Source organism: Bidens hawaiensis, unplaced genomic scaffold (assembly GCF_021521415.1).
Source record: "Bidens hawaiensis isolate Kalapana, Puna unplaced genomic scaffold, B.hawaiensis_p1.1 tig00016116_1, whole genome shotgun sequence".
Taxonomy (NCBI): Eukaryota; Viridiplantae; Streptophyta; class Magnoliopsida; order Asterales; family Asteraceae; genus Bidens; species Bidens hawaiensis.
The window spans coordinates 194,134-207,329 of record NW_027492465.1 but is presented as its reverse complement, the minus strand read 5'-3'; the positions used below and the strand labels follow the sequence as shown (position 1 = coordinate 207,329).

The following is a 13,196-nucleotide window of genomic DNA, read 5'->3' as shown; positions in this document are numbered from 1 at the left end:
CGCAGTCTTCGGTCTTGGAAGCGGGAGTTCTTTTACATCTCTGCCCGTGTCGTCCCTATAGCGATGACATTTAAGAACGGGAGAGCTCTCCCCAGCCTTCACGCCTCCAACTACCAGGAGGCGGAATGGTTCTCCAAGATTTCCCGGATCCAGACTCCGGTTTACCTCTTTCCGGAGTCCGGGATGGTGATGCTCGGTATGAGCAGGGTGTGGAATGATGCTGGGGCGGATGCGCCATAGATTCCCATCGTACTTGAATACGGTTTGAACTTTATCCCTTACGGTATGCTCCGTCTTCTTTGTTGATTTAAGGTTTTTTCTAACTGTTTTTCTTTTTATTTCAGAGGGAAATGACCTGCAGTCCCTCCTGCATCCGCGGGAAGCTGACGGTCCCGCTCGGTTGGGTACTCGTGCTCTTGACGAGAACGAGTTGCCCATCCTTGCGCAGACTGCGGATCGGTTTGTGGAGGCCTACCCGCCAGGCCACAAAATACTGAGCGCCACGCGGCCAGGTAAAAGACTATTTAACCCTCGCCCTCTGAATGCTGAAACCTCTGCTGGAATTCCTCTAATCTTGTCATCTTCTGATGAGGAATCCGAAGATGGTCCTTTTCTTGCGCCGAAGAAGAAGGCTGTCGGCGGGAAGGGCAAGGCGAAGGTTGCCTCCACTGCCGATCAGGGGAACCGGTCTGAGTCGGAGACCGAGAGTGAAGAAGCGGCAAGGAACCCAGGTGGTGTTGAGACCACTGCTCCGGAGGTTGAAGCGGCTGTCACCTCCGAGCAGCCCAGGACGACGACGGTGACCGGTACGAAGAGGCCGGCTCCATCGGGTTCGTCCCCGCCTGTTCGCACCTTCAAGCTCAAAAGGACCCGTAAGTGTACATAACTTTAACTTCATATCTTTCCGCTATTATACTTATATATCTTGTCTTCGTGCAGGCGTGGATGCTACGACATTCCAGAGTGGAGCGGGAGGGAGCAGCTCTGGACCCATGAAGGTAGGTTTGGTCAACCTACCTTCAGGCGATGACCCAGGCGGCTACGCCTGCTTGCAGTACTGGTTCAGTTGCTCATCCCGTTGAGCCAACTGTTCCAGCTGTAACATTATCCCCGCCGGCTGTCAGTGCCATTTTCACAGAATCCATCACTGAGCCGGCGGTGATTTCTCTTGCGGGTTCTTCCGCAGCCGCGGCCACGGTTGTGAGTTCACCTCCGGTGAGTTCACCTCCGTTGGTTTCCACCGCGGCAGCCTCCACCATGCCTCCTCCGGCGCCTGCGACTACGGCCAGTCCTTCAGGTACGTTTGGGGTTGGGGCGTCTAGCCAATACTTGCCTCCTTCCCATCTCCTTGACCTTTTGGATGGATATCCCTTAGGTTCAGGTGATGGGTTTGGTGGCTATCGGCCTGTTGTCGACCCTACAGGTGCGTAGGGTTATTTTGGCATATATCCCTTTCATCATTTCTCTCTCTTAACTGTTTTTTGTTTTATTGCAGTTCGTGATTCCAACGAGGTGTACGCTCCTCGGTGGAATATCCGCCGGGGAACGACCCTCCGGACTGCTGAGGAGTGCGTCGAATGGGCGCATCACGCCGCCCCAAGCGGTGCGCTGGGGGAGGCCATGGCCAGCTACCAGGAAGGTAGGCTGTCCAACGAGCTCCGAATCCTCCTCGCCCGGATGCAGCCGCGCGTCGAACTACTTTGTCGTGAAAACGACAAGTTAAAGACGGCGCGTAGCCTTGAAGTGGCTCAGGCGCGGGCTATCCGGGAGGAGAATGCGAAGCTTGCCGCCGTTGCTGCGGAAAAGGAGAAGGCCTTCAAGGCCCTCGAGGTTGAAGTTCAGGCCCGGCTCGAGGCCCGTTCCAAGGCTGCCCAAGCTGTTAACGAACAGCTTCGGTTGGCCAAGGAAACTGCACGGAACGCAACCGAGAGGGCCACCAAGGCTGAAGCTGTTGCTGAGCCTTTACGCATCGAGAATGAGGAACTTAAAGCCAAATTAGAGAGGCTCCAGCAGGCTCATGATGCTTTGGCCATGGAAGATGCCAAGAAGCTCCAAGAGATCTTGGACCAAAGGGGGGTGCTTGACCAAACTGAGCGTAAGCTAAAGGGCGTCGAAGAGGCTGCAGCCAAAGATGTGTTGCTTGCCAACCTTACAAAGAACGAAGCCGAACGCGCCCGTATTGAAGCTCAAGCTGCCCTCCAGGAGGCTCTGGTTACAAAGGAATGGCTTCTTCGAGAAGCGTTGTCGCAGGTATGCGCAGTTTCACAATTTCTTTACGCTTTTCCTTACACTTAGAAGAGTTTTTGATATACTTCTGTTTTTTAGGTTGTGCATCGGGTGTTCACGAACACATCATATGACGATGCGATGAGCGCAGCCCTCAACGCTTCTCATGAGGATGGGGAAAAGGCTGGCTTCTTGCTTGGTCTAGGGTTTGTTGAACAAGGCATTCCGCCTTCCAACTTCCCTCTTTACAATGTGGATACTGAAGCTGCGTATGACCAAGCAGTGAATCAGTATGCCGCCTTCCCGCATCCGGTGGTGGAGAATGTAAACGAGATTGCTGCTGCTGATGATGGGCTAACTATCCTCAAAGCTTTCCTTGAACCGCCACACTCTACTGATGGTGCGGGTCCAAGTGGGAGTGGTCCTGAAGCTTGATACTTTAGATCCCTTTCCACCATTAGAGTAGATTTTTATGTTTGTAGACTTCTAATCTTGTATGCGGGTATGTACCCAGCAATTCTTTTAATGTTTGATTGTTGATGGAATAAAGATTATTTGTTAATGCCTTGCCTTGTTTATTTCACGCATATTTTGTTTTAACTTAGCAATTTCTTGAGTACTTAGATAAGTTAACTTTTCAACGTGGCAGATAATAAGTTAAAGTTTTGCTTCCTCTTTCGTGATTGTGCGGATAAGACCGTCACTTTCACTTAGTAGGATGGCTAAACTTTACCTATATCTGACCTGCGTGGAAGTTTTCCTCATCTTTTTCTTTAAATTTTCTAAGTGTTTTGAATAAGTTAACCTGTCGACGCACGGTTGCCAATAGGTTAATGTTCAGTTTCCTCTATCATGATTGTGCGGGTAGGACCGTCACTTTCATTTATTGGGATGACCAGACTTCACCTATAGCTGACCTGCGTGAAGGTTTTCCTTAGAAATTTTTACCGTTTTATGTGTTTATGCGGGTTTTGCCGCCTTCCACACGCAACGACTTACTTCTTCCCATATTTATGCGATGAATACCGGCATCAGTGTGGAAAGTTCATAAGTATAAAGGTAAGGCTATCAACACAATGTGAAAGGAGAATCATTTCCATTAGAAGTGGCTCTAGGCCTTTTCTTTACAAGTTTGGAATTGATCTACATGTAACATTTGCGTAATTGAGCTCCGTTCCATGTTCTTGGGATAGGAGTGCCATCGAGCCTTTCGAGCCGGTATGCGCCTTTTCCCAAAACTTCTTTGATAATGTACGGTCCTTCCCAGACCGGTGCCAGTTTTCCTGGGCGCTCTTGGTTTGAAGCCTCGTTGTTACGCAATATGTAGTCTCCTACATTGAAGTTGCAGAGTTTTACCCGCGTGTTGTAGTACTTTTGCATTTGTCTGTAACATCCTAAAATTTTAATGATGAATAAAGGAAGATATGTTTAGTGATTTCGCGTAATTAATTAATATCGGGTAAGGAGCGGGTCTTGGACTTGGATTAATTGAGATGGGTTAAATGAGAATGGGATTTCAGGGATATAAATACCCCCAAAATCCCAAAATATCTTCATTTTTACCATACTCTCTAACACTTCCAAAACACACACACCACACACCTCAACCGCCGGCGGCCGGAAGAGAGAGGCGAGATCCGAGAGTGTGAGAGAGAGAGACTAGTTGTGATTAAGAAAATAAACAAGACCCAAACAAGCTCAAAAAGGTATGATTCTTGATCTTTGAAGTTTAAAGATCCGAGCTTTTAGTGTATAAACGACCGAAAATGGTCGGGAAGCGTAGTGGGTGATGTTGAACCGTAACAAGGGTGTTAAAATCGCTCGAAATGTTGGACAGAAACCGAAACTGCGGCTATCTGGGCAACTTCGCCTTCAAAGCGATGAACTTCGCCTGCAAGCCAAGTTCGCCTGATGAACTTCGCCTGCAAGCTAAGTTCGCCTGATGGCAACTTCGCCTAAAGCTAAGTTCGCCTGATGACAACTTCGCCTAGAGCTAAGTTCGCCTGAGGCTTAACTTCGCCTAAAGCTAAGTTCGCCTGATGACAACTTCGCCTAGAGCTAAGTTCGCCTGAGGCTTAACTTCGCCTAAAGCCAAGTTCGCCTGATGACAACTTCGTCTAAAGCTAAGTTCGTCTAAGGTTTAACTTCGCCTAAAGCTAAGTTCGCCGAAGGTTTAACTTCGCCTAAAGCTAAGTTCGCCTAAGGTTTAACTTCGCCTAAAGCCAAGTTCGATTAGAAAATAAATTAAAAACCTAATGAAAAATGTGTTAAGACAGTTAATGGAAATAAAATTTTTCCAAGCTGACCTAGCAGCTCGACCCCAGCCAGGGGCTCTGCCCCTTGGACCCTGCTAGGGGCTGCCGCCCCTAGACCCCGCTGCAAGGGGCGCTGCCCCCGGACCCCCGTTCGTTGTGGGTCATATAAAGATAGAAATACATTATGAGAAGTGGTAGTTAATTGATACGTATACTTGTTATACAGTCAGCCGTGCACAGCTGAAGAAAGGGATTACGATTAACGGTGAATGTAACCGTGTTCAGGTGAGTTTCTAGCCCCATTTATGTGTTATATTTTCGGGGCTGTGTGCATACTCAATATGTTTGTTAATACGCTTATCCTAAGAGATAAGTGTATGCTTATGTGGATAATGTGAAATGTATGAATGATTGCTTGATGATACGTGAACGATCTTCGGATATTGCACGTACTGTCAGGTTGTAACGCTATGTATAAGGTAAGTATGTTATGTATGTTTATTTATATGAACGTGATAGAGATAATTAAAGAAAGAAATGATAATGTATGGTTGTATGGTTACGGAAAGGGTACCGAGCCCTAATAATACTCGAGGTATGATGTATGGTTGTATGGTAACGAAGAGGGAATCGAACCCTACTAATATTCGAGAACTAGGGAACCGAACCCTACTAATATTCGAGGAAAGAGGGTACCGAGCCCTAATAATACTCGAGGAAAGAGGGTACCGAGCCCTAATAATACTCGAGGAAAGAGGGTACCGAGCCCTAATAATACTCGAGGAAAGAGGGTACCGAGCCCTAATAATACTCGAGGAATGTAGGGCGTAATGCTCTTTATAACGTAAGATATGAAGGTAAGTTAATACAAAAGAAAGTAAGAAAGTAAGAAAGTATGAAAGTATGAAAGTATGAATGAAAGAATGTAATGTTATGTGAATGGTATGATTATGTGATTATCTAGAACTCACTCAGCGTAGCTGACTTTTAGTATGCACGCAGGTGAGTCGGATGAGGCAGCTCGCTTGAGGAGACACATGGCACTGAACAAGAGTCTGGCATCTGAAGACTTATAATGTTCTAATTTTAATGCTTTAATGTGAAAGACAAAGGATGTTTTGAGATAAGTTATGAATTATGTAATGTTTAATGAAAGTTTTATATTCCGCATAAATGTTTTAATTAACTCTGATATTTAGAACTGTGTTTATGAGTAAATCCAACACGAAAGTAGGGTTACCGGTAACGGGGCCTTACATTGTCGCTTGTAGTTTTCTTCACGCGCTGCGGCTAAGTCTCTGCGTTCCTCGGTTAGCATAAGGTCTAACCGTCTTTCCGCATCATTGTCTTCTGGCTGAATCAAGACCCTTGGTGAGGGCAAACCAATTTCGACGGGGACCATGGCTTTAGTGCCATAAGTGAGGCTGAACGGGGTTTCTCCCGTACTGGCCTTTTTCAGCGTTCTGTTTGCCCAAAGGACGTGTGGAACTTCGTCTACCCAGCCGGATCTGTGTTCCAGGAGTCTTTTCTTTACGCCTTCGACGATGCTTTTATTTGGTCTTTCCACCTCACCGTTACCTTGCGGGTGTGCCACTGAGGTAAAGTTGGTGCCGTTATCAAAGTTGGTGCCGTTATCACTCACCAGCCACTTTTGTAGCTTCTTGTCAGCAAAGTTGGTGCCGTTATCACTCACCAAAGTCTGGGGGATACCGGTGATCATCGCTACACCCTCAGCAGTTGGCCATCCCATCATGCCGTGGACTGAAGATACCACGGCGTTGAATCTTGCCATCCCGTCTCTCCCGAAGAGAATGTCGTATGTGTGATGTGGCTTCCTCATTACGACGAAGTCCACGTCTTCTGTGCGGGAGTATTTCCCGTCGGTGAGGATGACGGGGAAAGATAGGATACCCAAAGGGGTGTTTGTGCTGCCGTCGAACCCTTCCATTGAGGCGTAAACCGTTTCCAGGAGTTCTTTGTCTTCGTCGTCTAGCTTGTCAAAGAACTGCATGTACATAACCGTTGACGAGGCGCCGTCGTCAGCAAGAGTGCGGGAAGTTATGTAATGCCCCAGCTGGCTTTTGATGACGATAGGGCCTTCCTTGCTGGGTCCTCCTGGCACTCGCGGGAAGCGCACCTCAGCTTCCTTCCATTCGCATGGTTCTGTCGTTCGTCTTTTTCTTCCTCTGATGTTGCCATGAACCATGTGGATGCTGATGTCAACGGGCTTTCGTCCGTTGCCTTTATACCGGTTATCATTCCTTCCTCCATTCTTGATTGATGCCACAAGGTGTGCAAGTCTTCCATCCTTGACGAATGTTTCAACAATATCCTTCAAGGATGTACACTCCTCTGTATTGTGACCCTTTGTCCCGTGGAAGTCACAGGATTTGCTCTGATCCGTATTAGGTCGCTGCCGGATCATTGGAGCTTTTGGCCATGGTAGTTTTTCGGTGGCAAATATCTCCGTGTCGCTTTTGGTGAGTGGCATCCACCGGTGTTTTCGGCATGAAGGGTGCGTGTTATCCCTTCCGCCAACAAGAGGGCGAGAGCTGGATGAGGTGTCAAAGTTTACCCTTGACTGCCAAATACCTAGCTTCCTCTTTTTGTTCTGCCGGGCGATCCGAACATTGTTTTCTCTGGTCCTCTGCGTGTAGAGGTGTGTACTCTGGGGAAGATCCCTACCCAGTTGCTTCTCCGTCTCGGCAAAGCGCTTAGCTGCCGTCATGATGGCATCCCATGTGGATGGCATGCCGTCCTTACCCGTCAACGTGCGGATAAGCTCTGGGTATTCGGCGCCCTGGATGAAAGCGGCGCGAACAAGATCTTCACTTATGTTGCCGAGACTCAGCTTTTTGGAGTTGAAGCGAGTGATGAAGTCTAGTAAAGATTCATCTTCCTCTCTCACGCAGTTGAGGATCGTCCACTGCTCTTCAGTATATTTCCTCTGTTGACTGAAGTGTTGGCTGAACTTGTGTTGAAAGTCCGCCCAATCATAGATGTGGTGGACCGGTAAACGATCAAACCACGCCCTGGCCGCTCCAACCAGCGTCATCTGGAACATGTAACACCACGTGGGTTCCGTCCAGTTACTGACGGTTGCCCCCGCTATGAATCTGTTCAAGTGATCATCTGGGTCGGATAGACCATCATAAGTGCCGATGTTGGACATCTGTTTGGCACTTATCGGAGCGATTGCTTCCGCAATGTCCCTTGCAAACTTGGATGTTCCCGCATTTGCAGCAGTTGGTCTAAAAGTTTTGGAGAAGTCGCGTGGGTTTCCCCCCGCGTTCCTTGGTTTGAAGGTTTCTCCGAAATTCCTTCTTGGTTGGAAGTCCGCTTCTTTACGCTTCCCTTTCGCCCTATGGCGAGGGTTCGCGTCAGTGTCGGATTCCTCTCGATCATCGTCCGAGTACTCGCACTCACTGTTCATGTTGAGCTGTTGTCGAGTGCTTCCGAATTCGTCAGCCTGTTGGAGTGAACGCAAGCGTTCATCCAACTCAGCTTGGAATTCCTTCTGACGTGCTTCGGCCCACGCCTTAACTTGATCGAGTGTTTGGCGAGGGAGCCTCGTCTGTTTCTCCAACTGGGCATCAGTGAACCCCAGTGAAATATTGTTTACTGCACTTGCCCCGGCTTGGGTAACCGGGGTAGTGTTCGTAAAATTTGTGTAACCGCCGGTGTTCCCCCAGTAGCTGAGGTTGTGGTTACCGGGGTTTCTTGGTCACTTACTGGCCTTGGGACCGGAGTAACGTTAACCATTTTTTCAGAAGTTTTGAAAAAACTGAGAATTAGTTCTAGCTTTTATGCACGGATGGCGCCAATGAAGAAACACTAAGCGACCCCGGGCAGATTATGGATAATCTAGGGGTTAAGTAATGTTTCCCACGAGGGTTAGGTCCGGCAAAGAAGGATGTTCTTCAGATGACCTGCAAAACAGACACCGTGAGCTCGTCACTAAGAATGGGGGTTCCTCCTTGTGACCACCCTCCGGCATGAGAATCAGACTAGGTTGCTCTGAATATAAGTATATATTGAGAGAAATAGCTAGTGAAGGTAAGATACAAGGTGATCCTACCGTTCCAAGGTGTTGGAGTATTTATAGCCGAAGGTAGGTTTCCAAGCAGGTACAGCCAGCTGTATAATATTCCTGTTCTACCAACTATGGGCTACGCACGTGCCATGCTGGTTGGTGGGTAGGCAGGCTGATAGTGACAAGGCCGGCTGTGTACTGTTCCCTTTCCACCAACTGCAGGCTATGTGCGTGCCACGACAAGGGTTGGTGAGTAGGCAGCGGCTAATAGTGACAAACAGTACTAGAGCATGCTCCTCGTACTGTTGTCGGTGAGCTGTCACCCTGTGATTGGTTCATGGGCTGCTTTGGTCAGATCTTGTCTATTTTGTCCATACCTTGGCAGGTATAGTACAAAAGATCATCCAGAAGCATACGGACTGGCTCATTTGGGCGGGAGTATTCCCGCCTTGCTCATTCCTTCAGGTGACACTGAATTATTTTAGTGCCTTGTGCGTGTAGCCTTGCTATTAGTGCGGGTAGCCTTCCCTGATGGCTTGTATCCGCAGCTGCGGGGACAGGCGGGGTACTTCACCATTGGGAGGCTTTCCCTGCGGGAACAGCTGGCGTACTGCGCGTAAGGTCTTCATCTCTGAGCATGGTGAGTCCTGCGGAACCAGTTGGTCCTTGCGCAGACGTCCCTCTTCAAGGTGAGTCTTGTGGGTCCAACTGGGCTCTGCTGGGACCTACCTCTTCAGCATGGTTTCCAATCATGCAAAATTTGTACTAAGTGGAACATAACTGAAACAACCTTAAGTTTTTAGTTATAATTCGAATTTTGAATCGAAAACCACAAATACTATGTATCAAAAATCGAAACGAATGTTGAATTGGTGATTGAAATTTGAAGTTGTGATTTTCGACTAAAAGCAAAATTTGAAATTTTGGAAACGATTCGAATAATAAATGCACCTAAAACAACTAACTAAAATGAACCACCTTTAAAAGTTGCATTCATAGATACAAATCATCCGACTTTCATAAGTATTCAAATTTCAAACCATAACGAACAATCGTATTATTAAGCTAAAATAGAAAACTGATACACCATAAACACGACAAAAAAACAGTTTTCAAAAACTAATATTTTATTTTTGCAACTCAGGGCAATGCAAAGGGAAAATTGCATCATTTTTCTACCTTACCATACCATTGATGATGATGAAGAATTACCAATATCTTTAAACGGAGATCTAACCAAGTTACGCCATTTACGACTCCCGTCACTCAACATTTCATTATTATTTAACCGGTTTTCCTTCCATCGCGAACTCAATATCCGTTTCTCCTTTACAAGTTGTTTCCGGAGTGACGATAGTTGTGAGTCTTTCTTACTATTGATGGCATCACATTGTCCCTTCATTCGACAACTCAACCCATTCTTCACCTCACGTTCGATTTGTTTACCTAAAGATATAATAACGTTTTTGGGGGTCAAATCAAGTTCTTTCACTTGATCTTTCTTCAACTTCTCAAGTTCACCCATCACCATATTAAACTCGGTTTGAAGCGTGTTAGCCTTTGCTTCATACTCGACTGCCTTCTCCCTCCATTCGTCAACCTTAAATCACCAAAACAATAAACAATTATTGTTTAGCACGACTAGACACGTTTTGCCAACCCTACCAACATATATACACACGAACGCGAGTGTGCTTACATTGGTCATTAGGGATTGGATTTCTTGATTGGAAGCAAGAGCTTGAGTCTCCCAAAAGTCTTTTGAAGTTTGAAGCTCTTGCATTTCTTGTCTCAACTGTCCAAGCATCTCCTGCATTTGTGACCATTGTTCGGTATCTCCTCGCACTTGCTCTGCCATCCGCCTCACCAACAACTTGCACCGGCCCGAGCATTTGTTGCCAGTTTCTCGTGGCACCAATGGCTCCTGTCACAAAAAGTGTTTTCTTGATTTATAGCAAGAAAAACAAGAAAATGTGATCATTTGATTTATAACTAACTACCTTTGCTTGATCATAGAATCTGTTAGAAAAAGACAAATGGCCACTATAATTGATTCGTTTTGAGGTCGAAGCAGAACCCGCAACAGAATTGTTAACGATTAATCTGTAATCTTTCTCCATCTGATCTAGAATTCCCTTTGACTTTTGACTTTTTCGAGTCAACATTGAGCAATCACCGTTGACTTCACCAATGTAGTTAATCTGCAACTCCTCTAGTTTCTCTGTTAGCTTTTTTATTTCTTCCTCCAACACCACTTCTGTGTTCTTCCCTTCACAAAGCTTATTTCTTCCCTGTAAAACATTTGGTGCATTAGCTTCCTAAACAAGCTCGAGCCTAATAAAAGCTTAGTTTAAGAAAACGAGTCCAAACCCGAACTTCACTTATCGAGTTCCAGTTTGTTCACAAGCTTAACTAGGCCAGTTACTTGTATACTTTTTAAACAATATTTAGTATAAATTTATATAATTAACATTATTATTATTTTATAAAAAGTAACGACATAATATGTATTAAAACATAACAACTTTAGTGGGTGTTCGGATTCCTTATTTTACCTCCTTAACCTCCTTATGACTTATTAAGTTAATAAATTACAAAGTTGTAATTTATAACTTATACACTCACAAAACCAAACTTTTCCAAACACCTATAAGTTATAAGGAGGTAAAATTAGTTAATTAAAAACGTATCTAGATATAATTAGCATTGTATATATTATTAATAATAATAACAAACAAGTCGAGTTCCAACTCTCATAAATAAAAATAGTTGAGCACGAGCCTTAAAAATAAACAAGGCGAGCTTGAGCTTTATTTCAAACTTTAGATATAAAGATCAAAACAAGCCGAGCTTATTCGAGCTCGAAGTTGGCCCAGCACAACTCGCTTACGATCAATGATAATATCATAAGACAAACTTTAAAACAATACTAATAATAATAATAATAATAATAATAATAATAATAATCAAAAGAACAGCTTACCGATGCAACACTTTTCAAAGCAGATTTGAGCGTTCTTTCAATTCGAACTTGATTCTTCTTCAACTTCTTCAACACTTGCTTCCTTTCCATCCTCAAAACATTACACTCCTCCCTCAACATCTCCACCTCACCACCATCATCTTCCACCACCACCGGAGAACGCGTAAACTCTCTCTCCACACCAAACAAGCTCTCAAGCTTCCCCTTGTAATTATAAGTCTCTATAACCTCCACTGGTTGTTTATTACCAGTGGCTCTTGTTTTCCTACGGCGAGTAGTATGTCTTCTGGGTAAGTTGGTGAATATTATAGGTGTAGGTGGTAGGGGTGAAGTGTGCCATTTGACTGATCTTCTACATCTGGTTGACATTGTTTGTTGTTGACTTGTTTGAGATATAATTACTTAAAGTTGAGTTGTTATAAATAATGGGTTGGAGAAGTGAGAGAGAAGGTAGCGTGCGGGGTAACCTCGTAAGAAGGAAAGAACATGGAGTTAAATTAATTACGTAGGAAGGCTGTTTGTGGTTTGGTGTTCTTCGAAGTTCGAGGAACCAACAACTTGACGACGGCAAATCAACAGTGAAACTAAAAAGCAGTCATGGCTCATGGGAATGCCACGGATGACGGAGCCTCGTATTTTAATAATTTAATTAATGTAAAATTTCATATCATTCTTTTTTTAGTAATAAAAATTCATATTATCCTTTACTCAAACGCTACATTTGAGAAGCTATTATACATTTATACTGCGTAATTAATTTATACGTATGATAAATAAGTTGATTACGTGACCCCCAAATACGTAATTAACACCAGTACACCACTGAAGATCTTTTCATGCCCCCAAAATATATACCAAATTGTGACGCCTTGGATTAGTTTGCTATGCAATTGATTTCGGCCCACTCCATCATCGTTTTAAAGATTGCTTGGTTTGATACTAAATGCTTTCGAAATCAGTCCAAAACTAAACTGTTTGATACGGTTTTAAAGAATAAAGATCATCTCAGTTTGAACTTCAGCCGAACCATTAAGACTCATACATTGAAATAGCAAAATGTCAAAACTAAACGTTACTTTAAGTCAACATGATGAAACCAATTAGTTTACATGTCGTAAAATTCAACCTCGACCGGAAAGCAGGTGAAGCAAAATACGGTCATTACGAAGGCAAAGTTTGTTAGCCGTCTATTGTTTATAGCTTTTGGGAAGGATACACTGTACATCATGCATTTAAAACATAGATAAAATTGACAATCATACGAGGTATATGTTACATGTGCAATATTGTTCAATGTTCATGTTTATACATATTCTAGTATCTAATATTTGACTTTCCAATAATATTCTGTTTAATTGCTGTAACCCTTCTCTAGCATTTAAGTTTCTTTTATATATTTATTATACCAACGCATTAGTTTTTTCTTTTATTTTTTCTCTATTCCATATTAAATTTCTCTTGAAAATATACATCATATATATTTTCTTATATGTACTTAGTCCAATTTTCAATATAGCTTAAATAAAACAGTTCAAGTTTTCCAATTTTCTTACTTGTTTTAATTGAAAATTGGAGACATAGACGGACACGGACCACACCTATATATAAAGTAGCCTAGTCGACACCCGGTGGATGAGAGACCCAAGAACGCTACATTGTGTAGTTCCGTCCGTGCATATTTAATTGGGAACCGGCATGG

General features: G+C 44.4%; 2 protein-coding genes across 2 annotated transcripts; both read right to left on the bottom strand.

The window, feature by feature from the left end:
• Positions 1-9,450: 9,450 nt before the first annotated feature.
• Positions 9,451-10,662, bottom strand: LOC143550597 (uncharacterized). The gene is made up of 2 exons (XM_077041216.1): positions 10,214-10,662; positions 9,451-10,114 (listed from the first exon to the last, which is right to left on the bottom strand). The coding sequence occupies exons 1-2, from the start codon at positions 10,370-10,372 to the stop codon at positions 9,695-9,697; spliced, it is 579 nt and encodes a 192-aa protein (XP_076897331.1). The 5' UTR covers positions 10,373-10,662; the 3' UTR covers positions 9,451-9,694.
• LOC143550607 (uncharacterized) lies at positions 10,464-11,866 on the bottom strand. The gene is made up of 2 exons (XM_077041226.1): positions 11,498-11,866; positions 10,464-10,832 (listed from the first exon to the last, which is right to left on the bottom strand). The coding sequence occupies exons 1-2, from the start codon at positions 11,864-11,866 to the stop codon at positions 10,464-10,466; spliced, it is 738 nt and encodes a 245-aa protein (XP_076897341.1).
• Between the last annotated feature and the right edge of the window lie 1,330 nt (positions 11,867-13,196).

Coding starts and splice junctions, on each gene's coding strand:
- LOC143550607 (XM_077041226.1), bottom strand. CDS start 11,866: ATGTCAACCAGATGTAGAAGATCAGTCAAATGGCACACTTCACCCCTA. Junction 10,833..11,497: donor CTTTGAAAAGTGTTGCATCG/GTAAGCTGTTCT, acceptor GAGCTTGTTTAG/GAAGCTAATGCACCAAATGT.
- LOC143550597 (XM_077041216.1), bottom strand. CDS start 10,372: ATGGCAGAGCAAGTGCGAGGAGATACCGAACAATGGTCACAAATGCAG. Junction 10,115..10,213: donor TCCAATCCCTAATGACCAAT/GTAAGCACACTC, acceptor TGGTGATTTAAG/GTTGACGAATGGAGGGAGAA.